The sequence below is a fragment of the Onychostruthus taczanowskii genome, unplaced genomic scaffold (assembly GCF_017590055.1).
Source record: "Onychostruthus taczanowskii isolate IOZ18803 unplaced genomic scaffold, ASM1759005v1 scaffold10, whole genome shotgun sequence".
NCBI lineage: Eukaryota > Metazoa > Chordata > Aves > Passeriformes > Passeridae > Onychostruthus > Onychostruthus taczanowskii.
This window is the reverse complement of record NW_024496526.1, coordinates 9,078,993-9,104,629: the sequence shown is the minus strand read 5'-3', so window position 1 is coordinate 9,104,629 and position 25,637 is coordinate 9,078,993. Positions and strand designations below refer to the sequence as shown.

Below are 25,637 nucleotides of genomic sequence, written 5' to 3'. Positions count from 1 at the left end.
ATCCAGGTTCACTTCCCTGATGTTGAACGAGTGGAGTGGCTGAACAAGGTGAGGAGCTCTGAACTCCAGCTGGTGAGGCCACCTGCTCTGAGCTGCATCCCTCTCATCCAAACCCTGTGGGACAAATCTGAGAAAGTTATCAAATTACTACCAAATTAGTGTAGTTCAGTTTTATCAGTGTCTATACTGAAGTATGGAGTCACTTAAGTGTGGGGTTGCCACTGAGGGTGAGAGCTAATGTGAGCCTGGTTGATAGAAGTTGGATAAATTCAACAACACTTCATTCTGAGACTAAAAAGAAAAAGCAACTGTTTGTCTGTACATATGGATACATACATATGTATGTTATTATTATTTTAGCAAACGTAGTGGTAAAAAGAAAAAGCAACTGTTTGTCTGTACATATGGATACATGTTATTATTATTTTAGCAAACTTAGTGGTGTCTCCTCTTACCAGAAAGGTTCCAGAGAGCACTGAGATAAATGCTTCCATCAGCAGGTGTGGTCAACCTCTCAAAGTAAAACAGCTGAACTTGCAAATTAGCATCTATCTTCTTTTTTGGTGGTTTTTTTTAGCAAATTTTCTTTTTTATGTAAAAGCTCATCTCAATCCTCTAAATAAACCTAACTCCAGGGAACATTGTGACACTTTAGAGTAATTAGGGATTATTGTACTTAAGAAATGTAACTGTGGGCTTTGTTGGCTCCTGTGGTTAGAAGCAGCCTCCATGGTACTGAAAACTCACCCTTCAGTTCCTGAAACAAATTCCAGTTCTGAGGAACAGAGATGGATCCTTCCATAAGGATAACTTAAGTGCACAAAGTTGACTTGGTATTTTAAAAGGACAGATATTAATAGCCAGGATTCTGTAATGGGTGTGTCTCTTTCTCAGCAAAAGTTGTATTGCTCAAAGAATCTTCAGTGTGTTCTTGCTTTCGCTGTTCTTTAGGTCCTTGTGCAGGCTTGGCCATACTTCGGAACAATTATGGAAAAAACATTTAAAGAAGTTCTTGAACCAAAAATCAGAGCAAAGAGTGTACATCTGAAAACATGCACCTTTACCAAGATCCACTTTGGCGAGAAGGTAGTGGGAATCTTCTGTAACTCTTGTGGTTCGCTCTTTTCAACAAAGTTCAGATGCAAGGGAAGTGAGATGATCAGCTCTGTAATAGCTTTGCTCCCTCCTCATGTTGACTTGAGCATCTTCACCATGAAGGAAGGATTGTACAAGAAAGACACACATCTCTTCCCACGTGCTGTCAGTATCCTGGGACTGCAGATAGAAAAAAAGAACCATGTCCATATCTATTTATGTTGTACCCTTGCAGCAGGAATTTTCAGTGCTTTCTGAGGCTTGGAGGATGGTCTAGGGCTACTTGCAACTAGCTCTATGTTTGAGGACTGTCAAGGCTGTTCTGTCTTTAAACGAAAAAAAAAAAAGCATGGTATACTCATATTTTACATGCAGTTTTGCAAATATTTAATTTTCAAATTCATCAAATTGAGTAGGACTTTTCACTTGTGCTTATCTTGATAGATGTTCACTATGTTGTATCTTATTTGTCTCTATTTCAGTGCCCTAGAATTAATGGAATAAAAACCTACACCAAAGAAATTGATAGAAGACAGGTTACCCTGGACCTGCAGATCTGGTAACATTGCATAATCGATTATGTTGATGGTTCTTAACTTACTGCCTGTGTATGTGTCATGCTGGACTGGGCCTGGTGTACTAAGATTAGCCTAGAATGATGTGAGATAATCTGTCTCCCAGCTGGATGTCCTCAGTAGTTACAGAAGTGAAATGTGCATCAGCCTGTAGACCAGAAATGACCTGCACAGCTCTGCATGTTACCTCCTCTGGCCCATCAGGACTGCCATGTGTATAAGAATGTGTCCCTTGGCTTTGCCATTGATGGCAGTGAGAACCCAAGTTTTCAAACTGTTTTCTGTTCTCAGGAAAGCTCTCAGGTCTGAAGGTGCTTGGTCTGTCTTGCCCACTGTGGTTTCTCATCAGACCAACTTCTCCAGTTCTTCCAGAGCTACTTGCACTATTTATTTTTTAATTATTTCCTCTAGATTAATCCTCTATTTTAGTCATTTGTTTTATGTGCTTTCCAACACATTTGCTTTTTTGATTACAGCTATTCTCTGAGCAGAATACTGCCTCTAGCTCTATTAACAACAACAACAACAAAATTGGATAAAACATTTAATACCTCCCAGGCTGTTTTGAATGAGCTTGTATGTTTTGTTAACATCAGAGTCATTGCAGAGCTAAACTCTCTCATGGTTTAGCCCTGGAGAAGGGAATTGCTGGGGGAATTACCACTTGCATGCTGCTATAGCTCTAAATTTAGTGGGTGACTGAGCTGCCTAATATAAATTGGCTTTTAGTGGTAGTGCCAGAAAAAAGCTGTGAAATTACAGACTGTCTTGGCAACAGCACAGAGCTCCTCAGAACTGTGCCTGCTGCTGAACGTGGCAGTGCCACGGCAGCACCCCCAGCCCTGGCAGAGCATCACTGCTCCCTGTAAATTCACGTGCTTGATTTTCAGCCAGGTGTTTCAGTGCTGTTGTTGTAATACCCAAGTCAATGTTAGGGCCTTTGGCAAATCATTCAAGCTTTCTATGTTGAGTTTGAGAGATCTGATGCCTTTTAAGCCTTGCAGAAGATTGCTGCTGTTCTATGCCAAACTGCTTCTCCCACATTTCATTTTCACTGTCTTTTGACAAACCTCTGCAGAGGGATTCCCCCACTTCTGCATTCCTGTCCCTCTGGCAGACCCATCAACATCTCCAAACTGGCCAAGCACTTCTGTTCCTCGTGCTGGTAACCTAACCCAAACTGGTGCTATCTGATAACCACAGTATTTTCTGTATTCACACAGGAGTGTGGGTTTGCCTTCCCTCTCTGGTGAGGGTCTCTTCTCTAGGGCTGTGTTAAGGCCTTAGCTTCACTTGTGTTCATATGTTAATATCAATGACTACAACTAAGCTGAACTAAGCTGTGTTGTGCATCCTGCAGTGTCTGCAAGAGATTGTGTGTTACTTTCAGGAACAGGGAGAGGCAAATCTCTGATCAGTGCCATTATTTCCCTGCCTTTTTCTGGATTACCAATAGTACAGGTTTTTTGCTACTTAGAGGAGATGGAGTTGAGTTGCCCCAGTGTGAGGTTCCCTTCACTACCTCTTGGTCACTGTGCTGTTGAGGTTTAAATGATCTGTTTACAGGGCTGTGTGCTGGCATCACAGCACTGGAGAAGAGAGTGAAGTGCTGTGGGTGCCTGTGGGGTGCACTGTGCAGTGCTGGCAACACAGTGACTCTGTTAGGTTAGGGTTAGGTTTCAGTGCTCTGTAAATGCTTCTTGCTTTTAGTCTCTCAGTAGCACAGGAGGACAGATTATTTTCCTTCAGTTTTATCAAGAAGGCAAATAGTTGCTGAAGCCCAGAGTCTTTGATTTGATATGGAGAAAACACAGGAAGAGGGTAGGAGTAGAAAAAAACCTTTCCTTCTTACCCTTCCTTTGTCGTCTGTGTGGAACCATTTGTGTAGTTTATTAGCCACTCATAGACATGCGATCCATGAAGGACTTTGTTTCCCCTTGTGCTCCTGATCTCACCAACATGGTGCAGCACTGAATGCCGTGGTTCACTTCTGTGGGCTATGTGAAGAGGAGCTTCCTTTCCTCTGTGATAAGTTTGTGATATCACAAATTGCATCCTTTGCTTTGGGAAGTGTGAAAAATAGGGCTTAAAGGTCCCTTATTTGTATGGGCTGTAGTTGTCAACACAGTCAGGGATGCAGGTGATCTGGGACTGGGTGAAGTTACCAAAAGAACTTGAGAAGCTGTTTTACCTAAATCTGTTCACAGCAGCTTACATGGCTGTAGCATATAGAGTGCTGTAGCACTGTCCTATTATAGTTTTGACTTTGTCCCATGCAAAAGGACTATATACTCCATTTTTCAAAGTGGGAGTGGTCCAAGTGCAGCTGCTTGACTTCCTACAACTGTTTTCCTTTCCACTAATTTTGCAGCTGCCTGAGCTGCTGCATAGCCATATCATCATAGGCTACTATCATCAGAGTTTGCAAGTATTTGAAGGCACTATTACCTCACTGGAAACCACCTTGCAATCCAGTTTCTTCCTATTTCATGAATATGATTTAGTATTCACAAGCATTTTTCATTGGAAACGTTCTGAATTTTCTTTTGCATGATCTGTAGAATTTACAGTACATGAGATGTCACAGGAGAATAGTTTAATAATTGGCATGTGTAAAAATTCATTTATTAAAATTTACTCTTAGAAGACAATCTTTGATTTCCTGTCAAATTTTGAGAGCTGGAAATACAGTCTCTGTCTGGTGAAAGAAGTCAAAAGAAACGTGCAACAATACTTTGAGCTTTAGTGGAGTTTGGGATAACTAAGTTTGTAGGCTCTTAGAAGAAACTGAAAGCATTTTGGAAACTGGTCAGTCTTAAGCAAAAAGGGATACCTGTGTCTAGAAGCCTGACTGGACAGGGAGAGGGGAAAGGCAGAGGTGATCTAGCTTTTCTCATACCCTGTGTTGCCTGGTTACATTTTCTTATCTCTCTACTTTGTGTAATTCTGCACGTTCATCTCCCAAGTGCAAAGGCAGAATAAGCCTAGTCTGTGTTACAAAGCACTTGAGGAGGCTGGGCCAAAGGGGCTTTCAGCATGGGGGCCATGAGAAGATGGGGCCCCTGGGCAGTTACTTTACAGGCAGGGAATTGCCTGGGCTTTTTCTAAAGGGACCTGCAGACATCCAGCTTAGTTAAACTTGTCAGCTCTGGTAGCAGCCCTGCCTTTGTGGGTTGCCTTTGTATTATAAACACTGGGCTCTGCTTTTCCAACCAAGTACAGAACAGACACAGATACTTGCACTTGAGCAAGGTTCTCATCCACAGCACAGGCATATCTGCATCACCTTGTGCAACAGTGGTGTAGGAGAGAAACAGGTGATTCTTCCACCCTCCACAGGTGGGTAGAGCACAGTCCTGTGGAGGGGCTCAGCCTCAGCCTTTTAAGTGTCAAGGCTTGAGTTTGGCTCAGGTGTGTTGGGGCAGGACAGCATAGAGCGCAGCAAGGTTATGCTGCACAGAGGAGCAGATGGAAGCATGAGCAGCTGGGACTGGAAATGAGGAATAAACTAATGAACAAAGAGTTCATCCTTCCTGCCAAGGAAGGGGGTGATACCTGTATGAGGCAGACATAAGGCTAATTAAACGCTCAGGCTCTGATAAGACTTCTCTGACATCTTTACTGGAGAAAAGAGACATCTAGAACTGAGTGGGAAGAGGTTTTGACTGTGTGGAAAGGTAGAAAGGCTGTAAAACACCACGGCTCTTACTTGTGCTGTGTTAGACACTTGCAAAAGCCGACTTAAATCCTCTTGGATTAATTACTGCAAATTAAGGAACTAATTTTGGCTTCTCATTTAGAATTTTATTGTAACAATGCTCTATTAGCACACAGTGTAATGACCTGTAAGATAATGTCAAAATTGTAGAAGTTAACAAACATAAAATAAGTTTAATTATGTCACTAGCTTTTAAGAAAGATTATGTTAATTTCGGCATGGTTTATGAGGTTGGAAATAAGAAATGGGAATGCTCTAACATTAAAGGCTTTATTCTATGTGTTATGAGCTCCTGAAATTCTGCTAGGTGACTACCTGTAAACAAATATACAGAGGACTTTGCTTGCAAAAGTGGAGGCAAATTTACAGGGTTCCACATTCTTGGCAGGCTTTTTTTGGGGTGGGAGGGAATCTGTCTATATGCAAATTACAGTTCGAACTTGTGGCAACTGCAGCACTATTTGCCCAAATACATGTGGTCAGAGCAGAACTCCTGCCCTTTTCCTTTGATTATGGAGTGAAGCTATGCATGTAGGCAGCAAGCACAGCACATTCACTGCTGCAGTACCTTACACCCTGCTTTACCTGCAGGGTGTTTGTGTGTCGGCAGCCAGAGCTATTTCTCAGGGGGCTGAAAGGGAACTTGGTAGCTCCATTCAATTGTTTTCTGCCAGAGGCATCAACAGATCTGTCAAGTTCTGCTCCCTGGGGAGTGGCTATTGGTTTCTGCATAAGGTGATGTTTGTACTTTTATGAAAGTCTGAGGTGCTTTCCAAATTGCCAAAGTACCGCATTCAGCATTTTCTTTATTTGAAGCCTGATGTTCTCCATGGCAACTGACCAAAATCTGATCTAAGTAGATGTGTTTGAATTCAGCCTCAAGGAAACCAGGTTATTTTTAGTCATAAATTTGTCCTTCAGGTGAGTTTTTGGGTTGTGGGCATGGGTGATCTGTGGGCTTTTTTGGGCCAGGTGGGAACCCCATAAATAATGGCAGGATGGCTCTGCACCAGCCTGGGAGCTTGGTCACCAGGTTGTGGGGTGGGATCAGGCTTTTGGCGGAGGAGGGAGCAAGAGGGCAATGGCTCTGACCTTGAATTTTGAATGAGCATCTTGGTCCCCTTCTTGGAGCAAGCTTGCTCCAGCCAACCCCCAGTCTTAAGAATGGAAAAGTAATCTGGAAATACAGATGTTGCTTCAATGTTTTGCAGATACATCAATGTCCCAGCTGACTGCAAGGTTTCTCTTGTGAAAGATCTGACCTTTGTTCAACTTCCCCTTTTCAGTCACTTGAAAATCCATCTCTGCCTGTGGGATCATGTTGTCAATCCTTAAACTGATTTCATTTATACTCTGTACAGCCCCAAATTTCTCATGGGACTATTGCAAACTGTGGAATAATGTGAGAATTTTCTTTCAGTTACATAGGGGACTGTGAGATTCACATGGACATATCGAAATTTAATCTTGGCGTGAAAGGTGTACAGGTGCGTGCAGTGCTAACATTGTCTGTTCAGGGCTGTGTGGGGCAGGAGGTAGCACCTCCCTGTGGGGAGGTCATGACAGCTGGGAAACTAGCAACTATCAGGCTTGGAGTGATTGGCTTTATCTCCTTGTTCTTGGCTGGAGAAATGAGGCCTTCCATGGAAAGCACTTAGATACCACTTCTGAGCTTCATAGAATGACTCTTAAACAGGTTTGATGCTGGAGCATGGACTATGTGCGGGCCAGCAGCTGCCACTGGAGTTCAGAGGAGCTCAGAGTGTTGGTAGAGAACTTCAGAAGAACCATGATGTTCATAAACTAGATTAAACCAAGAACCTGTTCCTGGAATGTTGAAAGCTAGTAGACAGATGGCTCCATTGTATGGCAGGATTGCAGAGGGACTCCACAAGCACAGAAAACATTGCCTGGTATCAGTAGCAATGGTTTGGGGGGAAAAGTTTTTTGTTATAAAATTCTAAATAAAATTACTTCAAGTAGAATTTCTAAAATTATCTCCATCACTGAAAAGCTCACAGTTTTGAAGCTGCACCATGAGAATACCTTAACCCTGAGCTTTCCTGCTCTTTTTGCAGTTGCATGGGACGTTGCGGGTGATCCTGGAACCTCTCCTAACCGATGCGCCCTTTGTTGGAGCAGTGACCTTGTTTTTCATGCAGAAACCGGTGAGTCAGGAGTGAGCTGCTCTCTGCAGACTTCTTGGTCTTTAGTGAGTGACATGAGCTGTCCATCACTGATAACCCAAACTGCAAAACTGTGAATACCTCACAGTTCAGGTGCTTAAATGACAAATTCCTAATTGTTCAGTGTCCCCCTTGAATTCGGGGAGGGTGTCAATTCACTCTATACTTTTGTAGTAGTGCCTAAACAGTTACTCGCTTCACTCTAAGAATGGGAGGACTGTCTTATGGTGACAGCACAGGAGCTGTTTCTCCAAAGTTTCTGGCTGCTCTACCTTCTCATTCACAGATTTTAAATGCAGTCATTTTGGAGACCATTCATGTTGTCTTTTGAAAGCTTGCCTGTTTAAGGTCATGTCCCTTGTACTCAATTGCGGTTTAATAAAATATGAGAAACCCTCTAGTCTTGTAAGAAGCAGTTATCTTACAGCACACAGCTTTGCTTGTGGTTTATGCTCTGCTTGAGTTCATGACAGTCATACATTTTTTATCTTGAATGAGGTGTTTTTGTGTTTAGATGTAGCAGCATTATTTTAGCACATGAAAGAACCTCTTTTTGTTTATTGTAGGAATAGGAATACAGACTCCTGAAACCGGTGGTATTTGTAAATCCCTCTGCCTCAGGGTATGGGCCAACCCCTAAAGTGAAAGGATGAGAAAACAACTTCAAAGTCTTAATAGAATTATTGAATTTCCTTCATGACCCCAGGGCATGCGCCAGTGGCCATTGCTAAGGGCTGAATGATGACTTTCCTTCTTCTTGCAGGTTAAGTTCCAGTGATACCCTCAATTCAGGATGGCAGATAAAATAGATAAGGGAATTGATACCAGCCATTGATTCTAATGTACAGGTGCAATTGGTGATGCAGATTTTCCTTACTTTAGACGTCTGGCTTTGTTCTGGAAGCATTTCCCTTCTAAATTCTACATTTATTTTAAAATAAATTTTAATAGACCTGTATAATATTTTCTCCCCTATCTTGTTATAGCATTTGGAAATCAACTGGGCAGGCATGAGCAACCTTCTGGATGTCCCAGGGATTAAGTGAGTGTCTACTTTGCTTTACTTTAGTATTTGAAAAATTACTTAAGTTGGGATGTCATTCTTGAGCAACCAAAGCTGTTGTTGAGAGCTTGGGCTGCAAGGTGTTGTGCTGATGTTCATCCCATTGTATCTGGCTGTGGCAAAACCTGAGGAGGGTTCTTTTTTTATTCTCTCAAAACTGTTTCAATCACTTCATTAGATTTAGGATGGAAATAGTAAAGCCCCCAAACAACAATGACTTATAAACTCAAAAACAAGCCCTTCTGTTTCCCATGTGCTAGTTATTTGCAAAGGTAGATGAAGCAGGTTTAGACTGGCAGACTGTTTTTTTTTTCTTTACAGTGAAGTGTAAAAAGGCAAGGTATCACAGAGTTGCAGTCCCTCTGAAAAACTCAAGTACAATCCATGATAAAGAGAACTGCACCAGATTTATAAGAAGAAAAGTTTTCTTTCTATGTAGTCTGCTCACCCTTTAGCTGTAGCTCTTCTCCAGTGCCTCTTGGGTTAGTATGACATACACAGAACTCGTACAGCAAGGATGAAAATCCTAGTGGGTTTCAGTATTGTTTCAAACTGTTTCACCAGACTGCGGGTCCAGTTTGTCCTTGTTCTTTAGTGTAAGGAGAAAATTCCGTTGCACAAGAGGAAAATACATGGGGTTACACAGCCATTGCCTTTCTCCCTTTCACTGCAAATGCAGACACTTCTGTTCCACTCTGCTCCCCTGCAGCTCATGGTTTGCAGACTCATAGGAAGAGTCTGGCCACTTTAGGTGCCAGTTCATGCATTAAAGATCCTCTGAAGGCTTTTGATGTTGAATGAGAGGAAGTTTCCTTTTTCTCTTAATTTGAGGCCTGAGTGGCCTTTTGCCCTGCAGTTTAGCCTGAGAGCTCCAGTTTTTATCAGAGGAATTAATCTGTTTTCTAACTTGGTTTCCCTAATCCTTGCATGGAGAAGGCCTGTAGGTGTACAGCCTCTCATATAATTAAGTGCAAATTTGGTGTCCTAAATTTTTACTGCCTGGCTCTCCCACAGGGATTTGCACACAGAAACCTTTGCTTGTTCCTCAGCAGTGCAATGAAAGCTGGGAGCAAAACATGCCTGACCATGAATGGGCTGAAGTACAGGTTGAACAAGAGCCCTCCCTGTCAAATGAATTTGGCTCACTTAAGATAGCAAAGAAACTGGATGCAGTCATCTGTCCTCACATACAAGCTGTGTTTAGTTGGGTGTACCCTGAGTCTTGAGAGAGGGGACAATTCTGTGACATTCCTGTGGGGTTTTTTTTACAGGAAAACCAAGAGCCTGACCAAGGTTCCTGGTTTACCATGTGGAGTAGAAGACTTTCCTTATGTTTTTCTAAACCAAGAGCCTGACCAAGGTTCCTGGTTTACCATGTGGAGTGGAAGACTTTCCTTATGTTTTTTATGTGTGAATCCAGCCTCCTCTGTGAATTGGGACAATTTTGTTACATAGTCATACCCTTATAAGCATTAGATCTATCAAGAGGATGAGTCTTTCAGATAACTGGTGCTCTTGGGTTTTCCTCTTAATATTGTTTTTTGCTCACTCCAAGTTGTAGTGGTGTGTTGAAATCGCCTCATTAATCACCTGGAGAGTACTTGGACATCTGTGATAGCCATATACTTCTTGTACCTGCCATACAAAAAGAGCTGCTGTAAAGCAAAGATTTGAACTGAAAAGCTAAAAATGTGCAAGTTGTAATTAGGCTGGAAAGCTCCTTGAACTCCAAGACAGTGTCCTCAATGTCCAGCCAATGTTATCTCCAGTTACTTCAAATTTTCCTTCTTAGTGCAAAAGCTAAAAATGTGCAAGTTGTAATTAGACTGGAAAGCTCCTTGAACTCCAAGACAGTGTCCTCAATTCAGCCAGTGTGATCTCCAGTTACTTCAAATGAAATTTTCCTTCTTAGTGCAAATTCTGCCAAGATCCAGAACCTCATCTGAGAAATGAGCTTGGCTTTTTTTTTTTTAATGTTTCTGTCTGCTTCAATTTTGTGAAAAGGTGTCAGCAGGTGTCCAAGAGTAGGCAGCAGTGTGTGCTGTGGCCATTTCTAAGTCTAAAAACAAACTAGCTCGAGGCCTTGAGCCCCCTGTGAAATGCTGAAATTTCCTGATTCCCTTCTCCCTTGTCCATCTCTGGTGTCATTCCTAAGGAAACCCAGAACGCACTTGCGTTTGACTTGTTTGGGTGTGCACGAAGATTTCACACAGCCTGAGCTCCCATTCATCATTTACAACGGTGAGCCAAATTCACACCCTGCAACAGGGATGCTCCTATTGCAAACCTGAACCACTAAACTGAAGTTGAATGGCCACTCTGCCGCTCTTTCATACAATCATAAACTTTGGAAAAGATCTTTATAGATCACTGAGTCCAACCATTAACTTAATACTGCCAAGCCCATCACTGAACTATGTGCCTAAGCACTTTTACAGGTCTTTTAAATGCTTCCAGGGATGGGGACTCAACCATTTCCCTGGCTGTCCTGTTCTAATTCTTGACAAAACTGTGGGGGGAGCTAGGCCACACCGCTCACTTTGCAAAGCCCATTTCCTCTGCTTGCTTGCCTGTTCTGAGTTGTGACTGATTGAGGAGATTGAGGTTGCCTTTTTCCCCCACCTGCAGTGTGATGTCAGACTCACTAATTCAAGACTTCATTGCTGCACGGCTGGTGCTACCCAACAGAATCACAGTGCCCCTGAAAAAGAACATGAACATTGCCCACTTGAGGTTCCCTATCCCCCAGGTGAGTTGTTTTTTCAGTGACATATTGTTTATCTACCTGAGTGTGCAGCTGCCACTATGTGAATGCATCCAAGCTTAGTGTCTTTGGATGCTGCATCAGCTCTTTCAACCTAAACTGTGGGCTTTCAGTAGGTAGTATTTCTGAAATATAAAAACAATGTTGGATAGTTCATCATTTGGGAGGGAGAGACATGGGCACTGGGAGTTCCTACCCTCTCTGCAATTCATAAGGAGTCTGTACTCTGAGCTCATTTTCCAATTCAACCTTTAGTCTGTAACTGCAGATTTGTGGTACATGCAAATGAGAGGATGAATACATAAGCAGCAAATGTCATGCTATTTAATATTTTTACTAATGCTGTGAAGAGGTGTAAATAGGGAACTTGGAGGATGACATACCTTTGCTACAGAAAAAAAAAATTCCTAAATACTCAACATATCCAGGTCTTCTGTATCTACACTTACTAATGAAGATAAATATAAATGAGTGGCAAAAGCATGCTCCCTGTTGCAAACTTGAATCACTAAATTGAAAGGGAATGGCTCCTGTGCAATAAAATAAGAACCTGCCAGTGAGTGCTTAGTTCCTCCTTCAGTCAGTGGGAGTTGATCTTTACACTTTATTTGACTGTGGCTGTAATGCTGTGTCCATATGTATATTTCTGATTTAAAAATAAATAATATTTCCTATACAGTTATCTAGATTGAATTTCACATCTCTTTAAGGGGGCTTTTTTCCCCCCCTCTAAGCAAATGGTGGAAGAAGTGCTTTATTACAGCTGTCATTGGAAATGTACTGCATCAAAATATGTGTCTTTGCAAAACTGTCATGGTGACTACCCTTGCTGCCTGAAATAAACAGTTTTAGGAGGCAGCATATTATAATTATCCAAAGATTGCATTTTCATGACCAATTCTTTATCTTATTTTATTCAGGGAGTAATAAGGGTTCATCTGTTAGAAGCTGAAAACCTTGTCCAGAAAGACAATTTCCTTGGTGCCATCAGGGGGAAGTCTGATCCATACGCTCTCCTCCGCGTGGGCACCGTGCAGTATCGAAGCAAGACAGTCTCCAGAGATCTTAATCCCATTTGGAATGAGACATTTGAGGTACTGAACCTTTTGATCTTTCCATCTGTAGGATACACAGCCATTCCATTTACATCCCTGTGCTTGCAGGACCTTCTCTTAGCTGACTGCACTGAGGCAGGTGGACTTCCCTGTTTCTTGGCTGAGGCATTTGTGTCCCTCAGCCAAGTTCAAATTTACATTGTAAACTTGAAATGTCATTCAGGTTGATCTGATTTACATGTGTGGGTTTTTGGAGGAGGTGCAAAGCACTGCTTTAAATACCAATCAATGCATCAGTCTGTGCAGCTGCAGGGTGCTCTAGCATTGATTCCTCTCTGCTTATTAGGGATTCCAGTTTGAGGGGTTTAACTTGTAGCTCAAAAACAAGCAAAGAATGTGAAACATTTTCACCTATAATCAATTGTATTTATTATGCATTTAACCATAAGAAAGAACAGGGAATGTCCCTCATGTGTTAGACACCTGTCAAGTGTCTTGTTCTTGTCCACAGCCTGAGCCTGAATATGTGTATGTGAATGCTTTTTATTTTTAATCAATACCTCTTTCTCCTCCAGTTTGTTGTTCATGAAGTGCCTGGTCAGGACTTAGAAGTGGATTTGTACGATGAAGATCCAGATAAAGATGACTTTATGGGCAGGTAAATTAACAAGACCTTTGATCAGGGTCCAGTAGCCTCTGCTGTGGGACATCTGAATTATTCATACTGGGAGTTTAATACTGTTGAAAGTGATTCCCTTTGCCCAGATATTAATACCACCTAGTTAGTTCCTAGTGCAACTAATGTTGGACAAGGTTACATCCTGCAGGGTGGTAATCCTGGGAAGACATTAGAAGTCATAGTTAGTTGAGATTTACTTCAAATTTATTTTAGTTTTGGAAATATTTCAAGGGGGAGAATTCAGGAGTGCAGGTGTGTTCCTGCACACACATATGCAGGTAATGTGGAGAAGTTTTTATTTGGAAACTTCTTGAGAGTGGGACTTGAGAGTGGGCTTTTTTGGTGGTTTGTGCTGTATACCTCAATATTGAAATGTTTGCTTTTCCCTTTCAGCTTGCTGATAAGCCTAGTGGATGTAATGAATGACAGAACTGTTGATGAGGTAAAGATCTCAGCGTATTTCTAAATGTGGCTGGTGGTGCATGCCTACATGCACTCATTTGTGCTTCTCACCTGCTACTTCAGTGTTTCTTGTACTTAAAGCTTCCTTGCACACTTGCACTGTGGTGTTTTCACAGAAAGACAATACCAAAGTAGCCACTACAACAATTTTTACAACAGGCTGGTAACCCCAGAGAGCCCTGAGGTTATGCTGAGCCGGCAGTGGGGTATCTTGTTGATACTTTGTGTCCCGTGTGTACCAAATGTTTTGTACCAAGCTGCAGATTAAGTTTGGTGAAGCAGGCTGTTTGCTGAGGTAAGAAATTGTCTGACCTTACTGTGGTTTACCCTGCAACCCAGCACTCTACAAACAATGCCAGGGTGCCTGTCTTGTGCTGCTGCTGGTTGGAAATATCCACATGCTTTGCCTGTTCATGGGCATCTTATTTTAATTTTCTTCTGCCTTGTACCTAAGTAGGTGGACGTGCTACAGTTTAAGTGTCAAAAATGCAAGCTAAGGTGCTTGGAGTTAAATTCATGTTGTCTATTGTGTGTAAGCCTCAGAGTGTGCACCACATATATGAAAGCTACTCTGCCTGTCAGTTCTCAAGCTGCTCTTTGTTATCTCCATGTAGTGGTTCCCCTTAAGTAAGACGACAAGCGGACACTTGCATTTAAAACTGGAGTGGCTTTCACTAGTAAACGACCAAGAAAAGCTGCATGAGGTGAGTGTATTTGCTTAAAGAATTCAGGTGCTCTGATCCCTGTCCAGTCATCAACAAAGGAGTGTGTAAAATTAGAAACCCTAGGCAGACTCTGTCATCAACAAAGGAGTGTGTAAAATTACAGGCAGACTCGCAGGAGTTTATTTTTGTCTGGCAAAGTTTTGATGTGATTCCCTCCCTGCTGCTCCTGCAGGAAGGGCATTTGCTTGCCCCAGGTCCCTTGGTAATTCAGGAATAACTCAAATCTGGCAGCTCTTTTTGATTGAATTAGCAAACCTTTGTTTGACTCACTGCAAAGTGCCTTCTCAGGGGTTCTTTTCTTTCACAATTTTTTTTCCTCCCTCTTCATCTAGGATTTGTGTAGGATCCTGGACCCCTGAAATAATCTGTACTAGTCATAGGCAAATACCCAGCACTGGTGCTTGGTAGGGCTGTGTTTCGAAATGGTGTGTAGTTTGTCCAGCAGAATTGCTTGGATAAAGTCTCCCAAAGAGGCTATTTCTTCATAACCAAGCAAAACCATTTGAATTCCACTGAAGTGAATAAAATTGTTCCCAGGCTTCATTCTGCTGACACTGGATTCATGTTGATGTATGTGGTTGGACACGTTTTTAGGTGTCTTGCTGCAGTGGGGAACCCAACCAGTTCTGCACTGAGAGGCTGACAAACATTAAAGGCAGGGAATTGAAAAGAGTTACACATCTTCTTACTGGTCTGCTTTGAACTGTCATGCTGTGTTGACTTGGGCTTCTCTAAATTGCAAGTTTTAGGAGAAAGGCAAAGAGCTGCTCAGCCTTCAGAAGCTGCCCTTGGAATTTTGCTGTTTTGCATTGTCCATGGTGGGTGACCATAACTACTTTGTGTTTTGATTTGTTTTATCTTTCCCTGCCTTTACAGGATAAGAAGGGTCTGTCTACAGCAATTCTGATTGTGTACTTGGACAGTGCCTTCAACCTCCCCGTAAGTACAAGCCCCATGCAGCTGCCTTCACTCCTAACCTCCTTTGTTTAAAAAACAACAAATTAACTGTTTAAAATACTCTTTCACCAATTCAGAAAAACCACTTTGAGTATTCGAATGGTGAATGTGGAACAAAGAAGATAAAAAATAACAAGTACCTCAAGGTAAAATTTATATTCTTCTCCCACACTTGCTAAACAAGGTTCTGGATTATAGGAACTGAAACTGGCAGTAGTTAAAAAGAAATAATCTCTCCACTGTCAAAATCTAAGTGAGCAGGGGTTCAAAATTGTGATTGAAAGCCCACCCCAGTGAAAGTCTAGGAGGCCAAAGTGGGAATGCAACATGGAAATGTTTATTTGTGTGTGTGGTTGTCTTTCTTTCTTACACAAAAGAGTGCCTCCAGACATCAGACTAAGTCATAATATCCTTGCTGCTGCTGCTCTTTCTTCCCTTGCTGAGCTGTTCCAGCTTGACATTGAGCGGGGAGGAATATGCTCATTTGTGGTAATTTTCCTGTCCACTGGACACCTGACCACCACATTCCTCCCCCCTTGGCTCTCATTCATACCTTCTCTCTCATAGCTTCTGTTTACTTTTTCCCCCAAATACTGCATTTTGCTACTGTGATGTAAATGGCAGGTATAGGGAAGAATGTCTTTCTCCCTTCTTTCTTGAACAGGCTACTCACAAGTACAGCTCTGAGATATGGAGAAAGCTTCCCATTCTCTCCAAGTAGCTCCTCTCCTAGAATAGCATCTTTACAATTTAGATGAGTTATCAGCACTGTGATACACATCACAGTCAATAATCCTTAATTCTGGACCTCACTATGTGCACTTTGTATGTAGTGTTGTGCCAAGACCAGATTCTCAGCCTTAGCTTCTACAGCATTAGTGCAAAGAGGTGCAAGAGGTTCAGTATTGTTCCTTCCGGACAGGAATTGTTATTTGATGCCAAGGACTCACTTCCAGCTGCTTTGGAGCAAGTCCTGAACCTTGGAAACCAATTCTGAAAGTCCTGGTTCAGTCAGGAAAGATCAAGATTTCCCACTGAGCCTTCAGCTCTCCTCTCTGTTTCCTCCCAGCTTCTGACAAATTTTTAACTGCTCACCTGTTGAAACCTATATACATAAAGCTTTGGCTTAAGTGTGTACTCCTGATGGTGGAGAGTAACACTACTGTGTTATTGCTGGAGGCTTTCCTGTGTGTTACACTCCTCAGAGGAGAAAATACTGTCAGTTTTCCAGCAACTTATTTCAAGTAAGAGTAGTGGTTTGATATTGCTTCCTGAAAACTATAAATTTCTTAATGTTTTTTCTGCCTTCTTCTTTCTTCCTTGTATTAAATTACAGAAGATGGAACGAGAACCTTCCTCCTTTGTCCTGCTCACAGTTGGGAACAAGACTCAGAAGAGTAAGGTGAGGCTGTTTAATTCTTCTGCTTTCATTAGATGTTTTACATCTTATGGGTGACCGTCCCCAGGTATCCCCTAGGAAGGAAAGGAGTTCTTGTGAAGCTGATGTGAAGAGCTGTACTTGTAGTGATAGCTGCAGAGCCTGGGAGTGGAACCACTGTGTCACCGAGTTGTGGTGGTGGAGGGTGTCTGTTCAGCTGCTGTACACGTGTGTAGTTCCATGCCTGTGTCCAAGAGTTCATGTTGGCCCAAACACTCTATTTCTGTAAGTCTCCAATCCAGCTCATGGTTTCTCAGAGCAGGGTGTCATTTGCATCAAGCTGGCTTTTATTCCTTCCTCAGAGTCTTTGCTGTTTTTTGTTTTGTTGTTAAACCTGGACAAGATGTGTCTGCATCTCCTCCACTTCACTTCCAGTTCTGTCTGTTCAGCTGCTGTACACGTGTGTACTTCCATGCCTGTATCCAAGAGTTCATGTTGGCCCAGACACTATTTCTATAAGTCTCCAATCCCCTCCACTTCACTTCCAGTTCCTTTTTCATTATTTAAAAATTGCTTTTGCCTCATGAGTATGAGCAACAGCTGAGCTCTGCCTCCCAGTAGCTGCCATGTTCACCATCCTGCAGCTGGATGTGAATGAGCCCTTTGGTCTTTTGGACTCCCAGCAAATAAGAATGAATCCCGTTGGCTACACACAGGCATACAAGACTGGCACCTATTTTCCTTTGTTCCCTCCACCTGCTCCACCTAGAAATTGGGTTCTACTTGCATTTTTACCTTTTGTGGCTTTCCCTTTCCCTACCACTTCACCTGCCTCTCCTAAGCTAGGTCAGGCTTCCAGGCTTTCCCTGCTCCTTTCCACTTGCTGGCAGCACTCCTGGCCTGGCAGGGACAGCTGGTTTACAGAGCAGCCACAGTCCCCATGGGTGCTTTCCATGCTCTTTCCACTTTGAAGTGAATGGTGCTGAGGCTGTGCCCTCCTACTCTTCCCACAAGTTCTACACCCCTGAAACTGCCTCTCCAGCTTTCCTGCCCTTGCCTGCCAGCTCAGTGGAGCTTTGGGAGCTGGCTCAGAGTGCTGCAGGCTGGAAGCAGTGCTCTGGCTCTCCCTGGGTGGGAAGGTGGGAGGGAGGGAGCGGTGCCTCGCTGCAGGTGAGGCAGGCTGCTGGTCCAGGCAGCGCTGGTGAGGCCAACTGCAGCTCACCAGACTTGTTCTTTGGCATTTCCACGCCCCAAAGAACTTGTGCCAAAGACTTCACTTCCATATGCTTCTGACCTGGAGTTTCCACTCCCTCTGTACAGCTGGGGTGTAGCATCACTGAGGGTCACCGTCACCATGGCCCTGTCTCAATGTCCTGGATTCTTTGCTTCTCATAGACTAAGCTAATGCATGTTCTTGTTGCAGACCTGCAATTTCAGCAAAGATCCCAAGTGGGGCCAGGCTTTCACCTTCTTTGTCCACAGTGCTCATTCCCAGTCACTCCACATTGAGGTGAGAGAAAAGCCTTTCCTTTGAAGACCAACTGCACATCTGTAGGAAGAAACCTCTTCTGTGGAGCTCAGTGCTGGTTGTTTCTGTGTGGGATTGTCACATACTGGGTTCCTCCTACTGAAAGATGGAAGAAGCGTATGTTGCACAGACAGTTCTGTATTAGGTGGCAGTGGCATCTCCCTTTTTTGGTATCTACCTTTGTTCTAGCGTCATGTAATGTGCAATATCTTAGTTCAAAATGTGGAATATTTCTGGCTGCAAAGTGGAAAGGACATTCCATACAGGTCTGTGTGTAGTAAAGACATCAGTATTTTGCTGTCAGAAATTGCAGCCTTCATGATTCTCAACCAGAGCCCTACGTCTTCACCTCTGTGTTCTGGCTTGTTAAGCAACCCTGTCTTGGAATAGCAGCATTGCAGCCCCAGCCAGTTCTGTGGCTGGTCACTTGGATACAGAAAGGAATTGAACTTGGAAGGTGTATTGTGGTTAAATAGGCTAAACAAACTATTACCTAAAATACATGTAAAGATTTAGAACCATCTCAGCTGCTTAGGACATTGTCCCCAAAGTGAGCAAGGAAAATCAAGTAAATCTCAGGGCATGATTTTTCTGCTAAAGCAGTTCTTTCTGTGCATAGTTAAAGATGGAATTTTTACTCCAAATGCACTAACTTGTTACACTCCTGAAATAATGGCATCACCCATATGGATGTTACCATACTGAAGCAAATAAGCTAATTTTGTTTTCTGTCTGAAATACCTTCTTGCTTTGCTTTTGCATTCCCAGTGGTGCATTTCCCAGTTTGCCAGCTAATAAAAACTTTTGTTTTCTTCCATCCCCCAGATAAAAGACAAGGAGCGGGATAGTGCCCTGGGAACTTCAGTGGTGTGTCTCTCCCACTTACTTAAGGACCCAAACATGACTCTGGATCAGAGATTCCAGCTGGACCATTCCAGTTCAGACAGCTTCATTAAGATGAAGCTTGTACTGCGGGTGAGTTGTTCTTTCCCATATTCACTCAGTTTCCCCTGCAGAAGCATCCATTTGTAACCAGGCAAAAGAGATGAAAGGTGGGCATGAAGAAAGGCAGCTTTGCTTCACAGTTGAGTAGAAAGTAGAAGTGTGGCAGGGTATTTAAGTGAAATTAGGAGTGTATGGTGGAGTTGAGAGGTATCCCTGAGGCTTTGTAAAACTTAGTGCAGTGCCATGGTTGAAAATTTTCCCATTAAAATAAAGAGCTGGACTGAGAAAATGTAAGCTGGGGAAGTCAGCACTGATGCTTAGGAGTTGTTTCCTCACCATGCTCTGGATCAGTGTTTATACACTGCTCAGTACAAACACAGTAGGATGAGAGGAGAGAAAACCACAGTGAATCCCGGGGGCCCCTTTCATCTCTAATGGCAGAGTCCTGCCATTCAGTTTTGTGGTGAAATTTCCTTCTGGGTGGTAATGCTGGCATTCACCCCAGTGCTGTGGGAGCAGCACTCACTGTCTTCCCTTGTGATTTTTAGGCACTGGATGTTGAAGAACCTGATCCACAAAGAGTCAAGGCTGGTGTCAGTGCCTCGAAGCTAGGTCCCGTGCATGTCACGGAGAAGGCTGGAAACCAGCAGAAGTTTTCCTCTCCACAAGTTTCAAAAGTACCTCCCATGAGCAAAGACTCTGCAGCACTTGAATCTCTGCCAAAAAAGGACAGTGGAGAAGACCTGGATGCTAAAGACAGTTCAGGAGCCCCTGTACCATGTGAAATTGTGTCTGACCTTGATGAAGCAGAGGGCAAGCAAAATCCAGAGCCTGGCCTACCATCAGCATTGCCCAGCGGGGCAGTGGCCGTGCCCACACTGCCTGTCCTGCAGGAAATGAGGGTGGCACCCAGTGTCACTTCACTGGGGTCCCTGCCTTCTTCCTGCTTTGAATTAAGTAGCAGCAATCTGGACATTCATAAGTAGGTGTTCTTCCAGCTGAATTGTTCTTCACTTGGGAATGTTTAGGTGTTACTGTTGCATAGAGGTAAATTTAAGGATGCTGAATAATTTTGGGTGTTGGGTCTCAAGTCATCTTACAAAGAATTGACCTAGGTATTCCAGTCAACAGCCAAGTAAATTACAGGGCACTGTCAGAGCAGATATAAAGGGAAAGTATTCACTCTATGGCTCTCCTAAGAGTGCTGCAAGTGTTGGTTTTATATTGTTGAAGAGCTTCTCAACACTCATTTAGCAACAGGATTTCGAAGTCTGAATATCCCACTTCCGTAATAACCTAAACTCTTGATTGACACCTCTGGTTGCTTAAAGCTCTGAATATTTTTACCCAAGACATTTTAAGACTGATAGTGCTGTGAACAAAGTTTTTTGGATAGGTGTGTTTGTGTGTGTCCTTCCCACAGTGCTCAGTGTGAGGCTGCTCTGTCAGGCAGGATGGAGAGAAGGATTTGTCCCTCATGGAGCACAAAATGGAGCTTGTGGAATCCTTAATCAACAGAAGTTACAAAGATCCACCTCACTTAAGAGACCATCAGAGTAGTTATAAACCTGAACGTAAAACTCAACTCCAGCTGCAGTTTGGTGAATTGGTGACTGGTGAATTTTCTAGTTCTGAGCAGGGCTTAATTTATAAACTGCTTTTAAACCATTTTTAAGCAATTTTTTGGATTTTGAGCCATTTTAATAACATGCAGAATGGAATATGAAAAAGGTCTCATTTTGCCTATACAGACATTCCTGAAGGAATATGTGACACGCTAACCTGTGCTTTGCTGCTCCATCTACAGTGGGTCACACAGGGGCTTTTTTGGCAGTTTGTGTTGTGGGACTGAAATCGGGTACCTGAAGAGCAGGCAGGGACAGGGCTTCTGTGGCACCTCTGTGGTCCAGCTGGACCTTAGGATGCCAGGGAGAAGGATGGTGCCCTGAAAGCTGGTTTTAGTCTGCTGTGGGCTGCTCAGTGGTCGAATTAAAAGCCTTGACTGTGCAATGTCTTGCAGTGGGACTGAGATGCCTCTGGGGGAGATCCAGCTGACCGTGCGCTACGCTTCCATCCGGCAGAGCCTCGTCGTGCTGGTCAACGGCTGCAGGTAACTCTTGTGATGGTTCACAGAGGGAAGAGCTCTCTGAGCTCTGTCAGTCATCCAGCAAAGCTGGAGCAGAGCCACGTGCAGCAGGAGATGCCTTAGCACTGGCTGGCTTCCAGCTGTGCAGCCTCTCTGTGCCCAGCTCTGGTCAGTGCCAGCAGCAGGTCGGGGAGAGAACCCAGTGAGTTGTGCTCTCTGCAGTAGAGATGCTTCCATTGTCATCCACCCAAAATTTCCTCTGGACAGTACTGACAACTGGTGTGTGTCTTGGGGTGTTGAGATAGGCATCGTGACAAGGATTGATACCTATGACTGAATATGTAGTTGTTAATTTAGGAACCTCAATAAGTGGCCACACCCTCAGGGGTAAAGATTTTAACTAAACAATCTTAAAGTTTTATTTGCTTATGTTCCAACTCCTGGAATGAATGTTTTTGGCATGTGAAGGGTTGGTCTGATGCCAAGAGAGCCAAGGTATTAAAACACACAGTGAGAGAACCTGCCTTGCTTGTGTGTTTTTCTTTTAACAGAAACTTGGTACCCTCTTCCAATCGTGGAGTCGATCCATATGTTCGTATATACCTGCTTCCAGACAGAAGATGGACAAGCAGGAAGAAGACTTCTGTTAAGAAAAAAACTCTGAACCCCCAATATGATGAGAAGTAAGAAAATGTAAATTACTGTTATTATGGTTGGAATAGTTATGATCTCTGCCTGTGGTGTTGCAAGTCCCCCAGAAGAAGGGTACACCTTCTTCCCTGCCTCTTCCCTGCCCCCAGGCTGCATTTGCTTCTTTGCAAACTGACATTCTCCTGCTGTGTTTAACTCCCTATCATGGCAGAGGCAATCTGCCCATTCAGGTACCTCCCAGAGCCTACTGCTCTGTCCACACTGCTTTGCCTGATGCTTATTCTGACATCTTTCCTGGTCCAAGGCAGAAAAACAGAGCCTTTTGAGGCTGAAGCACCCTTTGGGCACACAGGGGGATGTTGTCATCAAGGCCTGGTGGGAGCAGGGTAAAATGCTGCCACCTCTTTGCTGACTGTGTCACAGCTCTGCCACTGGAATGGAATGTATTTTGCATAAACCCAAACACAGTAATCCTTAGAAGTAGAGCTCTTCTGAGAGGTGGTTTTAATTCCATAATTAGAGGAAGGTATAGATTAAATATGTGAATTGGGTGATCCTGGGTGGCTTATATTTTTCCTGTGTTATGTCCTTTCTGTGTAAGTCAGAAATGGAGAAAATATTTTTAAATATTCCTCCTTAACACTCAAAACACCAAAGCTGAGGATTCTGCTTATGCCTCTTCTTAAGTAACTGCACTGATTTAGTGCCATCCCAGCAGCTGGAAGAGCATCTCCTTTTCCCCATCCTCAGTACTGTGACGTATCCTGTACATCCTCAATTAAAGATAATGCTTAGCTCCAAAACACGTTACCTGTTTCACAGCTCTGACTTGAGGAAAAGCTATTCAGGTGGGCAGAACAGGAGTGATTTAGCACGGACAAAACTCACTTGACATTAGCCATGTGTGCCAGAGGCTTGAGTCAGAGCCATTAAGAATTTAATTGCCACAGGTTTCAGCCTTTGTCTGTTCTTGGTGTGGTGCAAGGCTGCTCTGTGAACTTGGGGGGTTGGCTCATGACTATTTCCTCTTGAGTAATGAACATTGCATGGAAAACATGCTCATCTTCCATGGAGGGGTGAAAATTATGTTAAATGGCATTTCATCATGGATGCAAGTTTTCCTCCTTCCCCCTGGCATGGTGGACAGTATGAACACAGTGTTGTCATCTTTCATGAGGTCTGGAAGAGGTTTTCTGCAATGTGGATAAAACCTCACTCTAGAACTGCCTTTTCTGTGTGTTCCTTCTCTGTTAAAGTCCTGGCCATTGATGCTGTACTCTGTCACTATATTCTGCCCAATGGTGCTCACAGGATTTTAATTTTTGCCTTAAGTCTCTTCTTTTTAAACTTTATTTCAAGGTTTGAATTTTTCGAGTCTTTGGAAAATGTCAAGAAAAGGACACTGGACATTGCAGTGAAAAACAGCAGGCCATTCATTTCACAGGAGAGGAAGGAGCTGGGGAAAGTAAGTTGAAAGAATCTCCACTACAAATATAACAGAGCTGAACACTCTGGGCTATTCCTGAAATCCAGTGGCTCCAGTAACTGATTCTCAACAATAGGACTGGTAATCTGGAAACAATCTTTTTGTGCCAGATTTTAATTTCAAATGAGGCTGTATCCATGTGGGAGCTGTGTGGTCTCATTTCAGATGGGTGCTTTGACTTTCTGTGAACAGCTTTGATTCTGTGAAAAGTAAACTGCTATTGCTTCTTCAGTGACAGATAAATTTCCAAGTAGTGCTATAGGAAACAGAGCTGGTTCATGCCTACACTATCTTGGGAATGTGGGAAGCTTCATTTTTCCTCAAGCCTGAGCTGCAGCCCCACAGCTGGAAAGTGGGTCTGACGTGGGAGGAGTGGTAGCTTAGCTAATCAATTTATATGCTGAATAACCTACAAACAAATCAAATTTGCTTTTTAAAGGTGCGCATTGACTTGTCCCGGGAGGATTTAATAAAAGGTTTTGCCCAATGGTAAGTTCTCATCTCCATGCTTCCAAACCCTGCCCACTGCTTTGCTGGGAGCTTGCATGACTGCTGTGGGAGTGAGTGCTGGTAACTGGGCTGTGTTTGGGTGAGTGAGAAGAATATTTGACCTGCAAATGCAGGACTAATTTGAGCTAATCTGGTAGTTCTATCTAAATTGTGTGTTAATCCACTGGCTGTGCAGTGCCTGCCCTGTGAGACAGCTTTAATGAGATGCCTGTGTCAATTATAGTCCTCAGCATATTTAAAATTGCCATAAAAGCCACAGGGGCACATAAGTAAAAGAATTTTGTTTATTAAAGTAACCTTGCAACAAATTTTAACTTGAATAAAGATCTTAACTAAATACTCTGATCAGCAATATATATGTATGATAAAACTTTAATTACAAAGCATTTATAGAAACTATTATAATAAGCCACTTATAGTTTTGCTTATACATTCATTGTGGTTCTGAGGTTTGTACGTTCCTGGTCTGAGCAGAACAACCAGGCTTGGGTGTTTTTTTCACTTCTGTGTCTTTAGTAAATGGCAGGAGTTCTTCCTTCTTTCTCCTTCAGTGGATTCTGAGGAATGCAGTGTGGGTAGTCCAGGAGCTTGCCATCTGCACAGGCAGTGAGCCAATATTCCAATAGGAAAGCCACATTTCCTTGGCCAGCTTGTGTATGTGTCTCAGGGCAATTACGGAAAGAGGAAAAAAGGATGCACCCAAAGTTTCTGGTGAACAGGTGAAGTTTGAGGCCATCTCTGGAGCCTCCTTTGCTGTGCTGCCTGTGAAGCAGAAGCAAGAAAGCAGCCCAGGTTTTCTCTACTGTGCCAGTTAAAAATGTTAAGAATTACTGTACAACTATGGTAATTATTTATTGTGTCTGTATTGCAGGTATGAGCTGACAAGGAGCAGACGCAAGAAAATCTGATTTCTTCTCATGTACATAAGTTACTAATTTTTCTACTTCATATGGATGTACATAGCTCTTGTAATTAACATGTTTTGCACTGTCATTGCTAATTTGAAGCAGGCTCCAGCTCAGGACATGCAAATTTAATGATCCTATTCAGGGATTAGTTCTCACTGAAGTTAAACATATTTTCCCCCACACAGGGAATAATTTGTCCTTAAAGAATAAGTCCTTTATTTTTGCTATTTCTGGCAAACCCCCCCCTCAAAGGACCTCTAAGTGTGAAACCTCTCTTAAAGAAGGGTTGTGCCTGGGGAGATTTTAGACTGTCAGCCAAGTGTCATTACTTTGCTTGGCAGTCTGATGGCCCAAGGAACGTGTTCATGTTGTTTTAACATGGCAGTGGCGTACTTTGAAAAGAATACATTTTGAAACAGTATTCTTCAGCCATAGGGCTACAGAATCTTTTAAAAGAGAAACTCTTTAACAGCTTTTTTTTTTTTTTGAGAAACTAGAAGTTGGTAGTCCACTGTTCAGAAGTACCTTAGCTGACTGTGGCTGCAGGTATGTAAATAATGAGCTTCCAAAAGCAGGGAGATGACCTTACCAAGATGTCATTAAGGTTTTAGTTTGTGACGCCTTAACTGGTTTTGTCCTTTGTTACAGTGCATTTCAAAATCTTGTAAACCCAGATTCTGTCTGAGGAACAGCAAACTTTTGTAAACTAAGCTTTAATAATACTGAGGCAAAATATTTTTGGAAGCTTGGTGTACTTGTTTCTGTACAATAAACTTCTAATTGTCTTGCGTAAGAGACTTGATCTAATCCTTTCTAAAACTGACTTTTGAAATACAACAATGGTAACTTCAAACCATCACATGAAG

The 25,637-nt window shown here is 42.9% G+C and overlaps 1 protein-coding gene across 1 annotated transcript; it reads left to right on the top strand.

Annotated features, from left to right (window-relative positions):
* Positions 1 to 25,004, top strand: ESYT3 (extended synaptotagmin 3). Its single transcript, XM_041403763.1, has 22 exons — positions 1 to 48; positions 952 to 1,086; positions 1,578 to 1,654; positions 6,809 to 6,875; positions 7,467 to 7,556; positions 8,561 to 8,616; positions 11,266 to 11,386; positions 12,322 to 12,495; positions 13,032 to 13,114; positions 13,529 to 13,577; positions 14,212 to 14,301; positions 15,199 to 15,261; positions 15,357 to 15,425; positions 16,616 to 16,681; positions 18,081 to 18,167; positions 19,011 to 19,160; positions 19,679 to 20,112; positions 21,151 to 21,240; positions 21,768 to 21,899; positions 23,227 to 23,332; positions 23,793 to 23,842; positions 24,735 to 25,004. Exons 2-22 carry the CDS (start codon positions 988 to 990, stop codon positions 24,769 to 24,771), a joined length of 2,190 nt encoding a protein of 729 aa, XP_041259697.1. The 5' UTR covers positions 1 to 48; positions 952 to 987; the 3' UTR covers positions 24,772 to 25,004.
* Positions 25,005 to 25,637: the final 633 nt, after the last annotated feature.